The sequence below is a fragment of the Petaurus breviceps genome, unplaced genomic scaffold (assembly GCF_028583685.1).
Source record: "Petaurus breviceps papuanus isolate PSGF00001 unplaced genomic scaffold, PetGlider_PUasm1.0 90895, whole genome shotgun sequence".
Classification (NCBI taxonomy): domain Eukaryota; kingdom Metazoa; phylum Chordata; class Mammalia; order Diprotodontia; family Petauridae; genus Petaurus; species Petaurus breviceps.
In genome coordinates this window covers 2324407-2347503 of record NW_027187372.1, presented here as the reverse complement: position 1 = coordinate 2347503, position 23097 = coordinate 2324407, and the positions used below count along the sequence as shown (strand labels likewise).

The following is a 23097-nucleotide window of genomic DNA, read 5'->3' as shown; positions in this document are numbered from 1 at the left end:
ATTCTCTCTCCTCGTCTCTCTGTTTTATCTCCCCTCTTTGCCCTACCTTTTCTTTACAGTTTTTTCTTTATTACCTTTCCTGTCACTTTCCTCTTTCCTCATTATTTTTTCTCATCTTCTTTTCTTCAATCTGTGTGGCTTTGAGATAGCTCATTCACATTAAAAAAAACAACAACTTGTTTTTTTGCTTAGATTAGGCAAAATAACCCAAGTTTATACTTACCAGTGCTGGGTTTTTTCCAAGTATTGGGGATCACAGGATCAAGATCAGAGGAATTCGAGATGGAAGGGACATTAGAGAAAATCTAGTTAATTTCATTTTTTTTTTTTCTCTCCAACTCTCCCATTGTACAGATGAAGAAACTAAACTGGGTATGTGATGGTAAAGGGTGAGGAATTCAGTCGTGGGTAGGCAAGTGGATATGTCTATAAAGAAAGGAGAACGAAACACAAAAGGAAGGAAATTATTCTTAGTGAGTACTAAAAGCCATTTGGTGTCAATTTTGCCCAGGACAGGCGATCCAAATAGGTAAATTCACCATGCCAGATGCCTAGTTTAAATCAGAGGGAAATCTCAGTGGGCTTGATCACTGGTATATTCTTATGTTCTCTGATGTTTGTGGTATGGACATTATTAGAGGAGTGGTGGCTGTAATACGTCATTTCTATAGTAATAAACTAACAAAAAATAGCAACAATATCAAATAACAAATACAAAACAACAGTAAAAAAAAATCACAAAAGGTAGTATGGTACATTGGAAAGTACATTGATGCTGCTGTCAAGAAGGCTTGAAGGTTATACTTACAGTGTTCTCTCTTATAGCAGCACAGTTGACCTGTGTTGCAAACCTGAATTCTTCAAAGCAGCATCCTTGAATGCTTCCATACAAGACCATACTTGGGATGCTCTCATTCCTCACACTCTGCTGCCCCCTTGTGGCCATTTCTTTATGATTCCAGCTCTCGTCATAGAAATTCAATTTCCCTTTCTGGCCTTTTTACTTTTTTTGTAAAATTTCACCAGAAATTGAATTTCTTCTTTGGAGCTGTGTTTCTTGTGTTTATTTATTTCACTTTGGTTTCTGTAACTTTTTTGCCTTTATTAATTTGTTTGTTTACTTTTAGTTTATAAGATTCGGTTCCACAATTCCTTGAGTTTCAAATTTTCAATTTTTATAACTTTTAAAAATGCTATTTTGGAGAAAAACAAAGATTTTTTAAAAATAGAGACCCAAGACACAGATACTAGGTAGCAGAGAAAAGGTTAGACCCAAAGACACACACAGACACAAGACAGCAGAGAAAGAATCAAATTCATTTTTCATTTGTTAGCAAAATTCTTAATGACATTTTTTAAAATGGAGCTGTTAAGTAAAAAGAAAAATATGTTCAAGTCTTAGTAAGTACTAGTCTCAATCCAATTCACTGTCATGAAGTCTTTAAACTGGCCAAATTATTCTGATTATACTAGGGAGAAAAAGAAAGATTTGAAAGACATCAAAATCACTTTAGAAAACCGAAGAATAGTTTCCTAGGATTAAAGATGTAATAGAATTACCATTTAATGTGTTAAGATAATGGCTTTCATGTCTTTGGTTTCAAGAAAGCTTGATTTAAAAAACAAACAAACAAACCCAAATTAAAACATCAACAACAACAATATATAACATTAGCGATTTAAAAGATTTGCTCATTGGCCCAACTTCTAGAAAAAGACTTAATCAGTCTCAGAAAAGCCCTGATGCATGAATTCCCCTTTCATTTATATTGGGGACAATTAGTTTGGATTTCCAAATGGGAGGTTACCCAATGTCAGAGGATGCACTGGCAAGGTAACAAAGAAGGAAAAAGTAATGCCAGTCAGGGTCAGTGGTGGGCATTGAAGACCCACTGGAGAAAAGAGTTTATATAAAGAGCTCCCATTTATTTTTCGTTTCTTCTAAATTTATTTTGAATGTGTAAATATCAACAAAATAAGCATGCAAATAAACAACCAAAAAGAGTTATCATAAATTCAATTATTTATAATTTGTTTGAAAATGTATATATTAGATTTAATCAAATTTTTTATTACCTTCTGTCCCCCTTTGAAACCTTTACTTTTTCATATTCAACTACTCCCATCTCTATAGCAGTTTAAGGTTTACAAAGTACTTTCCTTATAAGAACCCTGTCAAGTAAGTAGGGTAGTGTTAGTCACTCAGTCAACAAACATCATTAAGAGCTTGCTGTGTTCCAGACATTGTCCTAAACACTGGAAACACAAAGACAAGCAAAAGACAGTCCTTGCTCTGGAGGAGTCACAGTCTAATAGGGGAGACAGCACTCAGACAATTATGTGCCAATCAGATACAGGCATGTCTTGTTTTATTCTGCTTCGAAGATACGGATTTTTTTTTTTTTTACAAATTGAAGGTTTGTGGCAACTCTGCTTCAAGAAAGTCTCTTGGTGCCATTTTTCCAAAAGCGTGTGCTCACATCATGTCTCTGTCACATTTTGGTAATTCTTGCAGTATTTCACACTTTTTCATTATTTTTATATGTTATGGTAGCCTGTGATCAATGAATGATCTTTGTTTTTTTACTATTGGGATTATTTTGGGGCACCATGAACTGTGCATGTGTAAGACAGTACACTTAATTGACAACTGTCGTGTGTGTTCTGACGGCTCTACCAAACAACCTTTCCCTATCTCACTCCCTCTCCTCTGGTGTCCCTATCCCTTGAGACAATAATATTGAATCAGGCCAATCAATAGCCCTACAATGGCCTCTAAGTGTTCAAGTGAAAGCACAATCTATGTGGCAAACTTCATTGTTGTCTTATTTTAAGAGATTGCCACAGCCACCCCAATCTGCAGCAACCACAGTCCTGATTAACCAGCAGCCAACAATATTGAGGCAAGACCCTCTGAGGTTTCAGATGATGGTCAGTACTTTTTTAGAAATAAAGTATTTTTTAAATCAAGGCATGTACATTGTTTTTTTTTTTGGTCATAATACTATTGCATATTTAATAGACTACAGTATAGTGTAAACTTAACTTTGATATGCACTGGGAAACCAAAAAATTCATATGGCTTGCTTTCTTGCAATGGTCTGGGACCCAACCTGCAATATCTCCAACATATGACTGTATATTCAAGATAAATAGGAGATAATCAACAGAGGGAAAGTGCCAGCATCAAGGAAACTCAGAAAAGTTATGAAAGTGCCTTTCCTGAGCAGAGGCTTAATTAATGCTTATTGACTGACTGATTAACAGAAAGAGTTCTTAACAGAACTTTAGTGGAGATTTGAAGGAAGCCAGGGTAGTTCAGAGGCAGAAGGGAAAAAGGATGGGGTGATAAATAGGAATAGTATGGACTTCAATGGAGAAGAGTTTGGAAGCAGCAATGGGAATCAAGGTATATTGTGACTTCTCCACCCTAACTAGTGATTTGGGAGTATGAGACAAAGTGTAGCAAGTACTGAGAAAGGCAGTGAGGCAGGCTGTTGCATTAGTAGGGAGCCAGATCTCAGTGAGAAAGGGAGAGATGTGAGGTGAAATTCGTTCATTATGGAGAAAGCATTCTGAAGGTCACAGTGGAAGGGGTGAGAAGATCAGGAGTGAGATTTTGGGGGCACAGTATTAAGGTGGATAGACATGAAGGAATAGGGGATGAAGGGTAGGGTCTGTACATTGCAATTGGGGTTCAGAATCATTGGGATGGGGTATGTATAAAGAGGATGTATATGTTACCCAATGAGGAGCGAGTCTAGGCAGAGGATTAGTAATTGGAGAGACTTCCATTGAGGGAGGCACGGGACCAGGCAGGCAGTAGAGGTCCTCCTTTGAGGCTCAACCAGGAAGCAGGTGGCTATGCTTTGAGTCCTTAACAGTCTTGCTTCTGAGTAGGCAGAGTATGGGAGCTTGCGCCATAGATCAAATGAACTAATGTATGCTAAGTGCTTTGTAAACCTCTAAGTCCTATGTATATGTATAATGCTATTACCAATTGGTTACTTTGACTTTCTACAGTGTTCTTACTTTTGTCTATCTCAATGAAAAAAAACCGGGAATCTTACTTTGCCTTATATGAGTGCTATGAGCAAAGGTTCACACCAATCCATAATGTTTTGTCAGCAATCCAGATCTTACACTTTCAACTACTTCTACTTCCTCCTCTCCCATTTCATTTGTCTGGCATCGGTCCTAGATTATTTAGTTTCTGTTTTGCATTTCCTCATTCTTTCCTTCAATCTACAACCACAGTTGAATATCCTCATTCTTTGCTAGAGTATTTGCTAGAGTATATTGTAGGTTGAGGTTCTAATCACCACAGTCCAAGCAGGAAGGGCTCTGGGTGTGATAAATTTCACCAGACTGAGAAAAAATAATGATGAGGTGAATTAGTGCTATAAATTAAACGGAGTTCAACATTTATCTGCTATTTTTTAGTTGCCCAGAAATGTAGGGTGTGGGATGGAGTGGTGGGGTATTTGAAGAAAGTGACACAGAGGAAAGGGGGGTTGTTAGTGTATATACTAGTTCCTAAGGCAGGGCATGTGGTGATCATTTCTAAATCTATCTATTTATTTATCCATAATTTCTCATTTGAACTCCAGGCCTAGACTGCATAGGAGCTGCTAGTCATCTCCACCTGGATGTTTTGTCAGCATCTCAAACTCAACAGGTCTAAAACAAAACTATCTTCTCTTCTTAAAATCCTACCCTCCCTCAAACTTTCCTGTTTCTATTGAGGGCACCACCATGCCTTCCCCAACCCAGGCTCACAATCTAAGTCTTCTTTGATGTTTTCTCACACCCCAACCAAAATCGTCCTCCACAATTTTGCCTTTCCAGACTTGGTTTCTATTACTCCCCATCCGCCATGCTCTATATCCCAGTCAAACTGGCTTGCTGACTGTTGGTTCAAATCGGGGTTCCATCTTTTGTTTCTGTACCTATTTGAGAGCTGTGCCTTATGGGACTCATTTGTCACCAAACTACTTGGTTTCTATTCCACTGGCATTTTCATCATGCCCCACCCAGGATAAACTTACCATGAAACAAACTCACCTGGAAACTTGTCATCATAGCCTTTGATTCTTTACTTCTCATACCTCATAGATATCTTCAATTTCTTCTTCCTAGAGGGTAGAACAAAAAATTCCTCCCATCACCTCCCTTTAAAGAAGGCTCAAAAATACCAGCTCTCTCTTCATTTGCCCCTCTCTGCTCTACTTGGTTTCAACCATCATCTTCTTCATGCTTTTGTGACTCTATTTTCTTTTTTCCCCCTACCCTCTTTCAGCTTCTTTTTGCGTATTGCCTTTCCGCATTAGAATGTAAGTATCTTGAGCCAGGGATTGTTTTTATTTTTCTTTTTAGGTCCCTAGAACTTACCTTAGTTCCTGGCACATAGTAGGATGCTTAATAAATATTTATCATGTGGTATAGCTTTAGAATCTTTCAAGAACCCCAACTCAGGGGCCACCTCCTACTCCAAGTCTTTCCTGAATTCCCTTAAAAGTTATGCTCTTTCTCAAGCTGTTCTGTATTATCTTATCTGCACGTTATATTAGCTCAGTAGGCTGTAATCTTCAGTGCACTATTATCTGGCCTCTTCTTATCTCTAGTATTTCTTTGTTGATCCATCTCATAGACAAACACCTGGCAAAAGCTAATCTGTTTGCTCTACCTTTAGAGTCTGGATACTGATTTGGAAAAGTAAAGAGTTAAGTTTGAAATTTAGGTCATGAATAAAGCAAATCTCACCTTTATTCTTTTGCTAACCTCTGAATTCTCTATCCCAGAAGCCCCTTATCTAAATTCCCAATGACCTAATGTATGGAAGACTGAACCAATGTACTCTGGAAAAGTTTCTGAGTATATCTGAAGTTGAGAGAGAGGGAAACCCCCAAACACATGCATTTATTAAGCACTTATCATGTACCAGGTCAGGCACTGTGCTAAGAGGTGGGAATACAAACAGAAGCAAAAATAAAGCCAATTCCTGCCCTCAAAGAGTTTACATTCTAATAGGAGAGGATTATATATTAAAAAAAAAAAACAACAACTGAAAAGAGGGTGGAGGAAAGAAGGCTCTTATTTCAATTTAGGTGACATGAATAATATACTTACAAGGTCAGTCTTGATTCCCTTTCTACCTCTTTCCTTTCTCCCTTTTTTTGTCCACTCAACCAGTTATAATGCTTCCCTGTCCCCAAGGGTAGCTCTGTAAGATGTCACAATAGCTAAAACCCGACTTCTCCATTAATCACCAGTGCCCTGGAACTTTTGGGAACTGAGAGGGGGAAAAGGAAAAACATTATTGACATATATATATATATATATATATACATATATATATATATATATATATTGGATATCATTATCAATATGCATTTCCTGTACAAATGGGGACAGTCAGGGTTGATTTTTTGAGGGCTGCCCTGCTCATGTGCTGATGGGAGAATAAAGACAACTGGGTTCCTCCAAAACTAGTGAAAGCTCAACTTGAGATCTAGACAAAATGAACAGACCCATCCCTTGGAGGCTTCCATAGGCAGTACAAAGACTATTTATTCTTCAGTAAACCTCACTAGAATAAACTTTGACTGTGGGCTCCCTTCTTCCTCTCTGTTGTGGTTGTTGGCTTATAATGAGAGCCAGCATTTATATTGCTCCTTAAAGCTGCAAAGCACTTAATTCTTCTTATATCATCTGATCCTCACAACAACCCTAGGGAATAGGTGCTATTATTATCCTCATTTAACAGATGAGGAAACGGAGGCAGGCAGAAGTCAAATGACTTGCCCAGGGTCACACAACTGCTAAATGTTTGAGGCTGGATTTGAACTTAGTCCTTTCTGACTCTGGGCCTGGTGCTCTACCACATCCCTAGCTGTTCCCACTAACTTCTTAACCTATTCTTTAGAGTATAATAAGGAGATCAGACAATTTAATTCAATTCTACAAGAATTTATTAAGCATCTACCATGTGTCTGGCCAGGGTTTTGCAAGGTCTTGGGAACAGAAATATGGAAGCGAAAATAACATCCATCCTCAAAGGACATTCATTCTACTGAGGAAGACAACACATAAACACACATGTAAATATCTGAATAACATAAAAACATATGAGCAGATATATAAAATATAGACCAAGTAAATACAGAGTACTTTAGGGAGAGGAGATTCCTAAGATGGGGGAGGGGTGCCTCAGGTAGGAGATGGCACATACACTGAGTCTTAAATGGTGACTCTGTCCCAGGCTGGCCCTTCCCTCCTCTCTCTTTAGCCCTAGAAGAATCCCCAGTAGCAGCTTTGAGTTAGTCCAAGATCTTTTCTTCCTTCAAGGTCTGGAGGTCTTTTCCTGGGGTTTTCATCTACCACTTCCCCCACCAATGGAATGTGTAAGGGGCACTATTTTGAGGAGGGAAGGCAAGGCAATTGGGGTTAAGTGACTTTCCCAAGGTCACACAGCTAATGGGGCAAGTGTCTGAGGTCGCATTTCAACTCAGGTCCTCCTGACTTCAGGGCCAGTGCTCCATTCACTGTGCTACGTAGATGCCCCATGGGGGCTCTATTTATAGTGTTATTTGGGGGGGTCATCATGAATATTCATGGACTGGACCTTACCTCTGCTGTATCGACCCTGCTTCCCAACATGCAGATGGACACATGGTAGAAACTTGTGGAACTGAAGTGTCATCTATGTCTCTGTTTCTGCACTTAAGAGTCAGAAAAACCTGGGTTCAAATTCTGCTTTAAGCATTTACTGTCTGTGACCCTAGGTAAGTTACTTGACTTTTCTAAGTCTCATCTGGAAAACGGAGCTGTTAATAACACCTGTATCACAGAGTTGCAGTGAGGATCAAATATGGGTTTTGCAAACCTTAAAGCGATATACAAACATACGCTATTATTACTATTAATTATTCAAGGCAATAGGCTTTGGGGCGACACCTCCGAGAACCAGGTACATTGGGCAAAGCTGCATGTCCTAAAGCTCACTTACTATGTTCTATTCAGAGAGAGCCTTAAAGTTCATATGGGTTACTATTGATTGGTCAGGTTTATATAGCACTTTTCCCCCTAGAGAGCTTTCCCCGGGCCTCGAACTCAGATAAAACTTCAACATTGCTGGGCAAGACCCTGCATTCCACGTCCCGAGAAAGGTTTTTTCTCTTCCTCTTTCCCTTTCTCATTTCTACAACCCTCTCTTTGTCCCGCCCCCAGCTCAATGACGTTACACAGAGAAAAGCCTGTGAGCTAAGATCCATTTATTTACACTGAAGCGTCGCTCCTTCTAGGAGAGGAGTTAGAACCAAATGCTGCCAGTGAGTTTGGGAGACAATGCCCGAGAGACGCTGGCAGGAAGACCTGAGCCAGAATTAGGGGATCGGAAGGTAGGTGTGTGCAGGAGATCGAAAACGGGACTGAGTCCTAGAAACGGTCTTTTGAAAGATTTTGCTGATGGGAGTCTTGCTGGACCACAGCCTGGGAATGGTACCGAGGGGCCAAAGAGGGGACAAAAACAGACTGGGGGTGGGCTCTGTTCTTTGTCGATCTGTGGTTAAAACCATTAGGGCAGTTCTTTGGCCCAGATACTGCGCACCTAGCAACGGAACTATTTCCTAAAGAGAAAGGAAACTGAAAGCAAGAAATGATCCTGGCAGGCGTCTCCTTTTCCTTCCCCCAATTCTCTTTCTTTCCTTCTTATTTCATTCACTTTGTGGCCCTTCCCACTCCCAGCTCTAGAATGGGGAGTCTAGAAAGCAGCTGATTTATTGAGTTTGATCATGAAAGACAGAGTCAGGACGGGACTGAGGGTGTGTTTAGATGACACAGGAATCCTAGTTTACAGTTCAAGAAACTGTAAAATGTTGTCCACTTTCTAACTGCAGCAACAAATACTCGAATTCTTTCCTGATTTTCTATCTCTCCCCTCAGAAGCTCTTCCAAACCTTTTCTTCTCTCCTTCAGCGCCTCCCCCCTCCTTTCAACTGAGGATCCCACCTCCTACTTTACTGAGAAAATTGAGGCTATTTAGCAGGAAATCCTTTTTTTCTCGTCATCTTAAAACCCTTTGGTATCATCTCTTCTCTCCTCCTTTCCTCTAGTTTCTGACAATGGGGTGACCATACTTAATTAGACTTAACTAACTTAACTGTCCTTCAGTTCTCCTCTCAGCTAACTTTCCCTTCTATATTTACTGCTTCTACTTCCTCCTCTTTCACTCACTCCTATCTCTCAACTGAAACTGCTCTCTGCAAAGTTATCAGTGATAACCATGCCTGGCATTTAGAATTATGGCTAGCATTTTTACAGTGCTTTAAAGTTAAAAACCTTTTTTTTTTTTAAAAAAAAACATCTGTTTCTCTCTCCCTCTCTGTTTGTGTGTTTTCATTTAACCAGTACAGCAACCCCAGGAAGAAGGTACGTTAGAACCCCCATTTTATAGTTGAGGAAACTGAGGCAAACATAGGTTAGGTGTTTTGAGAGTCACATGGTCAGATCTGTGTTTAAGTAAAATTACTTTGCAGCGATGAGGAAGATGAGCTGAAATGGGGAGTCTCTTGAGTCAGGGAGACCACATAGGAAGCCATTATAATAATCTAGGCAAGAAATAGTGAGGTCTTTAAACTATAGTGGTGGCTGTGTGAGTGGAGAGGAGGGCTTGGATGCAGGACACTGGACCCATTGAGTGATGGAGAGTGATGAGTTGAGGATAACACCAAGGTTATCGACCCAGTAGCAGTATCTTTGAAAGAAGGGGTGATGCTTGGAAAGGGGGGAGGGTTTGGTGGGAAGATGACAGGATCTTTTTTTGGGTGTGTTGAGTTTATATCCCTAAGATATAGAGTTTGGAATGTCTCATAGACAATTGGTGATGTGGGATGGAAGCATGGGAAAGGGACTGGGGCTGGACATACAGATTTGTTTGGTATTGTTGTAGAGATGACAATGAAATGAGGGAGTGAATGAGGTCACTGAGAGAGAGAGTGTAGTAAGGGATTTAAGGCGGAGCTTTAAGTTATAGCCACCTACAGGGAATGTGATCTGGATGATGAACCAGCAATAGGGACTGAGAAGAAAGCAGTTGGATAGGTAGGAGGAAAAAGGGTTGTGTCCAGAGAGCCCAGAGAGAAGATGGTAGTTCTTAGTGTCAGAAGTAGCAGATAGGTCTAGAAGGATACATATTGAAAAGGGATGATCAGATTTAGCAGTTAAGACATGAAGCAGCCAGGTGGCACAGAAGATAGGGTACTGGATTTGTAGTCAGGAAAACCTGAATTCAAATCCTGCATCAGACACTTGCTAGCTGTGTGACCTTGGGCAAGTTATTTAAATTTTTTGGCCTCAGCTTCCTCATCTGTAAAATGGGGATACTAATGGAACCTACTTCCAGACCTGATGTATAGATTCAATGAGAAAGCATACATAAAAAAAAAAAAAGAAAAGCAGATATTTTTAAAGAGGATTCTTTTTTTTTTTTGGCGTGGCAATTGGGGTTAAGTGACTTGCCTAGGGTCATACAACTAGTGTCAAATATCTGAGACTGGAGCTCTATCCACTGAACCAACTAGCTGCCCCTTAAAAAGGCCTTTTAAACATTAAAACACTGTATGAATATTAGCAATTGTTAGGAATGCCAGGCATGATTATCACTGGTAACTTTGGAGAGAGCAATTTCAGTTGAGTGGTGAGATTGGAAGTCAGATTGCAAAGAGTTAAGGAGTGAGTGAGAGAAAAGGAAATAGGGACAGTGAGCAAAGACAGGGTTTTTTTTAAGTTGAATAATATTTTATTTTTTCCCAATTACATGTAAAAACAATTTTAAACATTCATTTAAAAAGGTTTGAGTTCTAAATTTTCTCCCTCCTTTCTCCTATCCTTAAGATGAAAAGCAATTTGGTATAGGTTATACATGTGTAATCATGCAAAACATTTCCATAATAGTCATGTTGTGAAAGAAAAACAGAAACTCCCCCCACTATCATAAAAAATTAAGTAAAAAAAAATAGTATGCTTCAATATGCATTCAGATTGTAACATTTCTATCTCTGGAGGTGGATAGCACTTTTCATCATGAGTCCTTTGGAATTGTCTTGGAGAATAGCTAAGTCTTTCATAGTTTATCATTATACTATATTGCTGTAACTAGGTACAGAACTCCACTTAACTCTGCATCAGCCTTTCTAGATTTTTCTGAAATCATCTTGCTCTCCATTTCTTATAGCATGATAGTATTTTATTACAATCAGATGCCACAACTTGTTCAGCCATTCCCTAATTGATATGACATCCCCTCAATTTCCAATTCTTTGCTACCATGGAAAAAATAGCTGCAATAAATATTCTTGTACAAACAGGTCCTTTCCCCCTTTAAAAAAATCTCTTTGGGATACAGACCTAATAGTGGCATTACTGGATCACAGTTTGATAGCCCTTTAGGCATAGTTCCAAAATACTCTCTAGAATAGTTGGATCAGTTCACAACTCCACCAACAGTCTATTAGAGTCCTAATTTTCCCACATCCCTTCCAATACTTATCATTTTCTTTTTTGGTTATCTTAGCTCATCTAATAGGTATGAGGTGGTATGTCCAAGTTGTTTTAATCTGCATTTCTCTAATCAATAGTGATTTAGAGCATTTTTTCATATGATTATAGATAACTTTGATTTCTCTATTTGAAAACTACCTGTTCATATCCATTGACCATTTATCAATTGAGAAATGACCTGTAGTCTTATAAACTGGACTCAGTTTCCCATATGTTTGAGAAATGAGGTCTCTATTAGAGACACTTGCTGTAAAAGTTTTCCCCCAATTTTTAAGTTTCTAATCTTGGTTGCATTGGTTTTGTTTGTGTACTTTAGTTTCTTCAACTGTAAAATGTGGCTAATAATAGCCCCAGCTTCACAGGGTTGTTGTAAGGATCAAATAAAATAATATTTTCACAGTTTGGGGGTGGGGGAATGGGGGCGGTAGGTTCAGCTAGGTGGCATAGTAAATAGAGCACTGGTTCTGGGGTTAGTCAGGAGGACCTGAGTTCAAATCCAGCCTCAGACACTTGACACATTTACTAGCTGTATGACCTTGGGCAAGTCACTTAACCCTGACTGCCTTGCCTCCCCCCCTAAAAAACAACCACAAAAACTGAACAAATAAAAAATAGAAAATATTTGCACAGCACCTGGCACACAGTAGCTGTTATAAAAGTGTTACTATTATTAACTTATAATGTACAATTGTGTCTTTTTTCTCTAGCTCTGATCAGCAGCACATGAATAGGAGCAGGAGAGTGGGATGAAGGGCATAATCCTGGGCTGTGGTCTGGCAAAGGATAGGATGGGTGTGGGAGGAAGAGATGGAGAAGACAGTATACAATTGAACTGATTAATTTCAGGGTCAAGATTAGAGAGGAAAGGAAGTGAAGTTGGTGCAAGACAAATGACCTGATGAAGGCCTGGATGACAGAAGGATGAGAGACCTTAATGAGGTGAAAGATGGGTTTGGAGGGGTTGAGGTGAGGCATGGGGCTGGATAAAATAATAGGAAATTGTGGTCAGACAGAAGAATTTCAGAATTTTAAATTAGGTGGGTGGAACATTTCTGAGTAATGGTGAGATCTAGTGTGTCACTATCCCTAGGTGTGGCTAAGGTGGCAGGATAGAGTAGATTGTGACATTTCAGGAGATTGAGGAATTGCCAGATTATCAAAAACTGACTATAGATCTTTTGTATGTGTGAAGGTATGTTATAAATAAAGCAAAGCTATCTCATTTTTTAAACTCTCTAAACCTCAGTGACTGGGTTGGGGACTCACCTATCAAGATATTCCCTAGGCGAAGATTAGAGAGTTTGAGACAGCACCAACATAGAGGCTGAGGTCCTCTAGTACCAGGGCAGCTAAGTGCAGAACTTCTTGAGGAAGGCTAGAATGATTAGGAGATAGTATACAATGGCCACCATTATGTGGACTGGGTGGTAAAATTTGTTTTAATGTGACTTATCTGGTTAACTGACAAAATTATTCTTTATTAGATGGAGAAATAAAAGATGCAGAGAATGTTTTCATTAGCAAGACAATCCTCATCTTCCCCAGCTGAAGACTCTCAGAGTTTTACCTCTTAATCAGGTCCAAAGGAGGCATACTTCCTTTTTCTTTAAGGCAGAGAGGAACACATGACATAGCATTATCATATGACATTGACTTTCATGGAGGCCAATAACAGAAACTCCCAGCAGAGACCCACATTTTCCTCTTCCCCCAAGATGGAATATCCTCCTTTGATTCAAGCTGTTAAGGAAGGTAACATTAAGTTGGTGCAAGAGCTGTTAGAAAGAGGAGTTGATGTCAATGTCCAAGTGGAGGGTGGCTGGACTCCGATGCATAATGCTGTGCAAGAAGGTAACAAGGACATTGTCCAGCTTTTACTAGATAAAGGTGCTGATCCTCATGTGAAGAAGGAGAATGGTGCCACTCCCTTCATTGTAGCTGGGATTGTGGGAAATGTGGAGCTCCTGGAACTTTTGCTTTCTAAGGGAGCAGACATCAATGAATGTGATAACCATGGTTTCACAGCATTTATGGAAGCTGCCTTTTACGGTCAGGTGAATGCTTTAGAATTCCTGTATGAAAAAGGGGCACAAGTGAATTTGGGACGACAAACTAGTGAGGAACAAAAGAAACTGTGCAAAGGGGGGAAGACAGCCCTCATGGATGCAGCCCAACGAGGTCATGTCAATGCATTGAAAATCCTTCTTGAAAAGATGCAGGCAGAAGTGAATGCCCGTGACAACATGGGCAGAAATGCCTTGATTCATAGTTTTCTGTACTGTAAGAACAAGAAAGTGAAGGAGGTCATACTCTTACTGCTACAGTATGGAATTGATGTCAATGTGAGGGGAGAAAAAGGGAAAACACCTTTAATTTTGGCAGTAGAGAAGGAGGATGTTGAATTAGTACAGATGATCCTGGAACACAATGGAATCAATATCAATGATACGGACAATGATGGCAACACAGCTCTTCTGGTTGCCATTGACAAGAATCAAATTGAAATTGCCCAGTTGCTGTGTGAAAAAGGAGCCAAAGTAGACTGTGGAGATCTTATTAGGATCGCTCAGAGGAACTACAACCAGGATATGGTCAAGCTTCTTCGAGAGTATGGGGCCAATGAGAATTTCTCTCCCCCTACTGAGGTCTATGAGCCAAACAGTCGACGATGGCAGCGTTGCCTAAGGCATCTCCATAGAATATACCGTCCCATGATTGGCAAACTTAAGATTTTCATTCAAGAACAGTATAAGATTGCAGAAACTTCTGAAGGTGGTGTCTATGTGGGATTCTATGATGGGAAAGAAGCAGCTGTGAAGCGATTCCAAGAAGATAGTCAACGGGCTCAGCAAGAAATTAACTGCATCTACCATTGCCAGAAAAATAGCAACTTGGTGATGTTTTATGGGAGAGAGAGCCAAAATGGCTGTGTGTATTTGTGCTTTGCTCTTTGTGAGAAGAGTCTGGAGGAATGTCTGACTGATCAAGGAGAAGCAGCCTTGGAGAATGAAGCCTTCCAAAACATTCTGAAGTCCTTATTTAAGGCAGTGCAAGAAATCCACAGAAGCAACTATACCCACCAGGACCTGCACCCAGGGAATATCTTGATAGGTGAGTCCCCAGCCCAACCTTTGAGGTTTAGGGAGCTGAAAAAGGAGATCATTTAGCTTCCTTTATAACATGCCATTACACATACCAAAGACCTACAGTCAATTTTTTTGTGACTGACATGGAAATTATCCACTTTGAAGGTTATCTATAGAAAATTCTTCATTCTAGGCCAATTTTCCTCTGCTACCCTGAGCTCCTGTGGAGTTACTTCTGTTTTTTTTTTTTTTTTTTTGTAGCAATAGACCCCTTTGGCAATCTGATGAAACCTATGGACTCCATCTCAGAATCATGTTTTTTTTTTAACCCATAATTGAAGAAAATGTTAAATTTCAGTTAGAGTTTAGTGAAAATAAAGGCACAATTCTGTTAGAGTCTGTGAAATTTTCAATAGACCCCAAGTTAAAACTCCCATTCTAGTACCTAGCACAATGTTTTGCATTAATAAATGCTTTCTGAATTGGTTTGGTCACATAACCATGGGTAGGGTATATTTCTTAGCTTTAGTTTGCTCATCTGCAAAATGGAGACAATGCCCACAGTCACCAACTTACTCTCTAAACCTTAAAGTGCTAGATATATAATGTGAATAATGATGCTGCTTTTGCTGATGTCACTACAGGAAAAAATGAGGACGAGAACAGAATGGGGGAAGGATCTTGTCCTAGAAAGGACACCCATTTTGATGGGCACTTCAATTTCTAAAGCATGACCTTTGGTCCCATGCACATGGGAGATCTTTCCTAAGTAAATGTATATTAGATTAGATTGAATTTACCAAAACTCCAAAGTACCTCTATTTTTGCTCAGTGATGTTTGGAATGTCTAAAACTTTTCAAAGCCTTAAGATAAGTTCACTAAATAATGTCTTCACATAATTATGCTGGCTCTTACTGATCACTACTTCCCCTTCTAAATGCTTACAAATAATCTCTTTAATAATATATCCTAGACTTTTGCCAGGAATAGAAAGTAAGTTCCCTAGCCTATATTTTGAAGACTCCATGTTTTTTCCTCTTTTGAAAACAGAAATAAGATTCGCCCTTTTCCTGTCTTGTAGAACCTCACCCTCACTCTGTGACCTTTCGAAGATCATTGACAGTGGGCCCAGCAGTTATATTCTCCATCTCTTCCAGAACCCTGGGATGTAATTCATCTGAACCAGATGAATTTACCTTTTCGGGAGCATCTAGTGTCTTCTCAATGTGTATTATTGGTTATATAGGGGAGCATGTGAATTTCTTACTGCAAATCCCTCCCCACTACTAGAAAGACAAGTACCTATTCTGTTATGGGTGGGCTAAGTGGTTATATATGTGAAGCTGCTTTGAAAAGGATGAAACACTTGATAAATGTGTACTCATATGATTTTGTTAAGTCAATTCATGGGGGAGATGAGGAGTTTTCATTCAACTTAATTTTTTGCCTCTTTCTCTGTCAGATTCTAAAGGTGCAGTTTGTTTGGCAGATTTTGATAAAAGTGAAAAGTTGGATGAAGGTCAGCAGAAAATTAAGGACGATCTAAAGGTATATCCCCTTTATGCTGAATCATATTTACTTTTCTTATCTAAATACTCTCTCCCTCTCTCCACTTTTGACCTCCTCCCCAACACCAGCCCCACATTTTCTTTCAATATCTTAGTTTCCTATCAAGTGATGGAGAATCATCTCATTCTAATCATGTTAGGAAGGATGTCAATCAACTGGAAACGAGATAGAATGGGGCAACCACAATGGTGAAAGGCCTTGAAGTCACGTCAATCAGCCAATCAATATTGATTAAATACCTATACCAATCAATCGATCAATATTTATTAACTGCCTACAGTTCCAGGCACTGTGCTAAGTGCTGGAATATAAAAAGAGGCAAAGAATAGTCACCGAGCTCAAGGAGTTTATAATCTGCTGGAAAAGACAACACGCAAACAAATGTGTACAAAGCAAGCTACATACAGAATAAATAGGCAATAATTAACAGAGGGAAGGCACTGGAATTAAGAGGGGTTGGAGAAGACTCCCTGTAGAAGGTGGGGTTTTAATTGGGACTTAAAGGAAGCCGTAAAAGATTGATTGAAGTCATAGTTCCTGAAGATCCAGAAAATGCAGTTTTTGATGCTATAATCTTTGGTACTATCAAAAGGTTCTACATCTGTAGCAGCAAGCACCCTAGCGTTCCCAGGGTGGCTGCTAGCAATACAGGTTCTTGGATCTGCTTTGATAAAGGAAAGCAACTCAAAATGGGTTAACAAGCTTACTTTAATCAGTCAGACCATATATCGTTTACCTTGTTCAGGGGAAATAGGTCAGCACCCTGAACTTCAAAGTATACAGGCAGAATTATCAAGACAGAAACAGATCGGCTGCAGAACCCACAAAATGACACAGAGAAGCTAACCTCCCGCTGAGAATATCCCAGCAGGCCAGCAGGAATCAGCCAGCACAACGCTCTGGGAGCCTAGTCCAGCCCCACGCCGAGGCTTTAGCCCCAGGGCGGGCCTGACCAGCCACCAGCCAGAGGGACTCCAGATCAGCAGCAGCTGTGGCTGTTTCCAGATTTATCAATACATAGATGCGAAGGACAAGTTCTAATAAGGAATAATAGCGGGCGACGCGGTGGCCTGCACGGGAAGGTGCGGCGGCGGCGGGCGCAGGCCAGGAAGGAGCAGCGCCCTGTGTGGGAAGGCGTGGCGGAGGCAGGCCTGGAAGGGGCCTGATCAACTCTGAGGGCAAGTCTTCCCACCAACCACAAGGTCCACTACCAGGCCTATCACCAAAGGGCTGGGACTGGAAAGAGCAAGCCCCTTTCAGGACCTCCAAAGACAAGGATGGCAGAGTGAACCCCACTTGCTCCAAAACCCCCCTCTGACCCTGAAAATATAGTAACTCTTGCCCCAGGGCAAAACCCTCTACGGTAAAGGCTTGGGATCCTAGAGGAAGGGCGTGGCTAGGACACTGCCTCAAAATGGGTAGAAAGCAGACTACAAAGACAAAGACTCTAGAGTCCTACTATCCTCAGAGGGAGGAACCAACCTCAGAGGGAAACACTGTGGACTCCACACCCACAGCTGAGACTTCAACAGGGAATGGATCCCAAGCACAGAAGGCTCTCCTAGATGAGATCAAAAGGAACTTTGAAAGCAAAATGAGAGAGATAGAAGACAAAATGAATAATTCTCTCAAAACGAAAATAGCAGAATTCGAAAAACATTATAATGAGGAAAACATCTCTCTAAAAAGAAAAGTGTATGATATGGAAAAGGAGCTTCAAAAATTAACCAAGGAAAATGATTTGCTAAAAACCAGAATTAAACAAATGGAAACAAATAACTCTATGAGGAACCAAGAAGTAGCCAAGCAAAACAACAAAAATGAAAAATTAGAAAAAGAGGTAAAATACCTCAAAGAAAAAATAACAGACCTGGAAAACAGATCCAGGAGAGATAATCTGAGAATCATAGGCCTACCAGAAAATTATGATGAAAAAATGAGCCTGGACAATATTCTCCAAGAGCTCGTTAAGGAAAACTGCCCTGCCCTGAGATACTAGAACCTGAGGGGAAAATAGAAATCGACAGAATCCACCGGACACCTGCTGTAAGAGATCCCAAACTGAAGAATCCTCGAAATGTTGTGGCCAAACTCCAGAACTACCAGATAAAAGAGAAAATACTTCAAGCGGCCAGAAAGAAACAATTCAAATATCAAGGGTCCACAGTGAGGATTGCACAGGATTTGTCAGCCTCCACACTGAAAGATCGGAGGCAGTGGAATACAATTTTCAGGAAGGCAAAACAGCTCGGATTACAACCAAGGATCACATACCCAGCGAGACTGAGCATATTCTTCCAGGCAAAGAGATGGTCATTCAATGATATAACAGAGTTCCAGACCTTCTTGATAAAAAAGCCAGAACTCAATGGAAAATTCAACCTCCAATTACGAGAAGCGACAGTGACTTAGAAAGGTAAACAAGGAGAACACACATCATTTTAGAGGGAAAGAGGGGAGGGAGAGGAGCTTCGCATGAGATCTGTTCCTGTCATTCTTGATGCGAAGAAAAAATAGCATACCTCATTAAGTATAACAATATCCTACAGGCAGTAGGAGGGGGAAAGGGTTACAAAAGGGGGGTGGGAGTGATTTGTAGGGAGGGAAGTAGTAAGAGGAAAAGGGGAGGAAAAGGGAGGGGGGCCGAAAAGGGAACACTGAGGGAGGCGGTGGTCAAAAGGAAAACTATTAAGGGGGGGAAGGGAGAAGGGAGGGAAAATACGAACATTAACAGGGGCAGGAATAGGATGAGGGGAAAGAAACAGATAACAATCATAACTGTAAATGTGAATGGAATGAACTCTCCTATAAAACGGAGATGAATAGCAGAATGGATTAGAAATCATAATCCTACAATATGCTGTTTACAAGAAACACATTTGAAACAGAGGGATACATACAAGGTAAAGGTAAAAGGTTGGAGTAAAATATATCATGCCTAAAAAAAGCAGGGGTAGCAATCCTTATCTCAGATAAAGCAAATGCAAAAATTGACCTAATTAAAAGAGATAAGGAAGGAAACTATATCCTGTTAAAAGGCACCATCGAGAATGAAGCAATATCACTACTTAACATATATGCACCAAGTGGTGTAGCATCCAAATTCCTAGAGGTGAAGGTAAAGGAATTAGAGGAAGAAATAGATAGCAAAACTATACTAGTGGGAGACCTCAATCTCCCCCTATCTGAACTTGATAAATCCAACCTCAAAATAAACAAGAAAGAAGTTAAGGAGGTGAACAGGATTTTAGAGAGGATAGGTATGATAGATCTCTGGAGAAAACTGAATGGGGATAAAAAGGAATATACTTTCTTCTCAGCAGTTCATGGCACATATTCAAAAATTGACCATGTTCTAGGGCATAAAAACCTCACAATTCTATGCAGTAAGGCAGAAATATTAAACGCATCATTCTCAGATCATGATGCAATAAAAATTATATGCAATAAAGGACCAGGGAAAGACAGACTAAAAACTAACTGGAAATTAAACAATTTGATCCTAAAGAACGAGTGGGTCAAACAAGAAATTATAGAAACAATCAGTAATTTCATTCAAGAGAATGATAATAATGAGACAACATACCAAAATCTGTGGGATGCATTAAAGGCAGTTCTTAGGGGAAGTTTTATATCCCTGAGTGCATACGTGATTAAATCAGAGAAAAGGGAGCTCAACGAATTGGGTATGCAATTAAAAAACCTAGAAAAAGAACAAATTCAAAATCCCCAATTAAATACTAAACTAGAAATATTGAAGACTAAAGGAGAGATTAATAAAATCGAAATTAAGAAAACTATTGAACTAATAAATAAAACCAAGAGCTGGTTTTATGAAAAAACCAACAAAATTGATAGACCCTTAGTCAATATGATAAAAAAAAAGAAAGAAGAAAACCAAATTATGAGTATCAAAAATGAAAAGGGTGAATCTACCTCCAATGAAGAGGAAATAAAAACAATAATTAGGAATTATTTTTCCCAATTGTATGCACATAAATTTGACAATCTTAGGGAAATGGATGAATATTTAGAAACATACAAGTTGCCCAGATTAACTGAGGAGGAAGTAGATTACTTAAATAATCCCATCTCAGAAAAAGAAATTGAACAAGCCATCAGTCACCTCCCTAGGAAAAAATCTCCAGGGCCAGATGGATTCACTAGTGAATTCTATCAAACATTTAAAGAACAATTGATTCCAATACTCTACAAATTATTTGGGAAAATTAGTGAAGAAGGAGTCCTACCAAATTCTTTTTATGACACAAATATGGTACTGATACCTAAATCAGGAAGAGATAAAACAGAGAAAGAAAATTATAGACCAATCTCCCTCATGAATATAGATGCAAAAATTCTAAATGAAATACTAGCCAAAAGACTACAGCAACTTATCTCAAGAATAATACACTTTGATCAGGTAGGATTTATTCCAGGAATGCAAGGATGGTTTAATATTAGGAAAACCATCAGTATAATTGAGCATATCAACAATAAAACTAGCAGAAACCACATGATCATCTCAATAGATGCAGAAAAGGCTTTTGACAAAATACAACATCCATTCCTATTAAAAACATTAGAAAGTATAGGAATAAATGGAGCCTTCCTTAAAATAATAGGTAGCATCTATTTAAAGCCATCAGCAAGTATTATATGCAATGGGGAGAAGCTGGAAGCATTTCCCATAAGATCAGGGGTGAAACAAGGGTGTCCACTATCACCCCTCTTATTCAATCTGGTACTAGAAATGTTAGCAGTAGCAATTAGAGAAGAAAAAGAAATCAAAGGAATCAAGTTAGGCAAAGAAGAGACCAAGCTATCACTCTTCGCAGCAGGATATAAAATAAACCCACATAAATCCTCGGCATTCCTATATATTTCCAATGAAACTCAACAGCAAGAAGTAGAAAGAGAAATCCCATTTAAAGTTACTGTAGACATTATAAAATATTTGGGAATCTACCTGCCAAAACAAACCCAGGACCTGTATGATCATAACTACAAAACACTTTTCACACAAATAAAGTCAGATCTAACTAATTGGAAAAATATCAATTGCTCATGGCTGGGTCGAGCTAATATAATAAAAATGACAATTTTACCTAAATTAAATTATATATTTAGTGCCATACCAATTAATTTACCAAAAAACTACTTTATAGAGTTAGAAAAAATAGTAACAAAATTCATCTGGAAGAATAAACGGTCCAGAATATCAAGGGAATTAATGAAAAAAAAAATGCTAGGGAAGGTGGACTAGCTTTACCAGATTTCAATCTGTACTATAAAGCAGCAGTCATCAAAACTACTTGGTACTGGCTTAGGAATAGAGGAGTGGATCAATGGAATAGATTAGGCACACGAGATTCAGAAGTCAACGACTACAGTAATGTATTGTTTGATAAACCCCCAGACCCTGGTTTTTGGGATAAGAACTCACTATTTGACAAAAACTGCTGGGAAAACTGGAATATAGTATGGCAGAAACTGGACATAGACCATTATCTAACACCACATACCAAAATCAAGTCTAAATGGGTGCATGATCTAAGTATAAAGGTTGATACTGTAAGCAGTCTGCTAAAACAAGGAATAGTTTACCTCTCAGACTTGTGGAGAGGGAATGACTTTATGACGAAACAGGAATTAGAGAACATTATAAAATGTAAAATGGATAATTTTGACTACATGAAATTGAAAAGTTTCTGTACAAATAAAGCCAATGTAACCAAGATTAGGAGGGAGGTGGGAAATTGGGAAAGAATCTTTACAACCTATGTCTCTGACAAAGGACTCATCTCTAAAATATACAGAGAACTGAGTCAAATTTATAAGAATACAAGTCATTCCCCAATTGATAAATGGTCAAAGGATATGAACAGGCAGTTTTCAGAGAAAGAAATTAAAGCTATCTATAAGCACATGAAGAAATGCTCTAATTCACTATTAATTAGAGAAATGTAAATCAAAACAACTCTGAGGTACCACATCTCACCAGTTAGATTGGCTAAGATGACAAAACAGGAAAATGACAAATGCTGGAGAGGATGTGGGCAAACTGGAACACTAATGCATTGTTGGTGGAGTTGTGAACTGATCCAGCCTTTCTGGAAAGCAATCTGGAACTATGCCCAAAGGGCTATAAATACTTTCATACCCTTTGATCCAGCAATACCACTCCTAGGGTTATATCCCAAAGAGATCATAGAAATAGGAGAAAGACCCATATGTACAAAAATGTTTATAGCAGCTCTTTTTGTTGTGGCAAAGAATTGGAAATTAAGGGGGTACCCATCAATTGGGGAATGGCTGAACAAGTTGTGGTATATGCATGTTATGGAATATTATTGCGCTATAAGAAACGGGGAGCAGGCAGTCTTCATATTTACCTGGAGAGGCTTAAAAGAACTGATGCTGAGTGAGAAGAGTAGAACCAGGAGGAATTTGTACACAATTACAGACACAACGTATGTGTGATGACCAACTTTGATAGACTGGACTCTTCTCAACAATGCAGGGATATAAGTCAATCCCAAAAGACGCATGATGGAGAGAAAAACGTGCATCCAGAGAAAGAACTAGAAAGAACTAAATTTATATCCAGGTGGAAGCAAAATACCTGATCTTTTTCGTTCTCTTATTTGATTTTATGTCCTCTTTACCATTTTTCATTCCAGCTGGTACAATCCATCCTTATAACCTGACCATTGTATAATGTGAAAGTATTTACAGATCCTATACTTGATTATAAGGTGCCATGGGGGGAGGGGAAGGAGGGGGACAAAATGTGAAATTCAAGGAATTGTGGAATTGAATCCTGTAAACTAAAAGGAAACAAACAAATTAATAAATTAAAAATTGAATTTAAAAAAAAAG

At 39.2% G+C, this 23097-nt stretch overlaps 1 protein-coding gene across 2 annotated transcripts in view; it reads left to right on the top strand.

Moving 5' to 3' along the window:
- The first annotated feature begins 8254 nt into the window (after positions 1-8254).
- Positions 8255-23097, top strand: part of RNASEL (ribonuclease L) — a 30474-nt gene continuing 15631 nt past the window's right edge. The window contains exons 1-4 of one of the 2 annotated variants that reach the window (XM_069074385.1): positions 8255-8399; positions 12406-12498; positions 13044-14670; positions 16109-16194. In XM_069074385.1, coding sequence (XP_068930486.1) covers positions 13203-14670; positions 16109-16194 — 1554 coding nt within the window. In that variant the 5' untranslated portion in view covers positions 8255-8399; positions 12406-12498; positions 13044-13202. The remainder of the gene's footprint in view (positions 8400-12405; positions 12499-13043; positions 14671-16108; positions 16195-23097) is intronic. The other variant, XM_069074384.1, reaches the window with a different exon arrangement.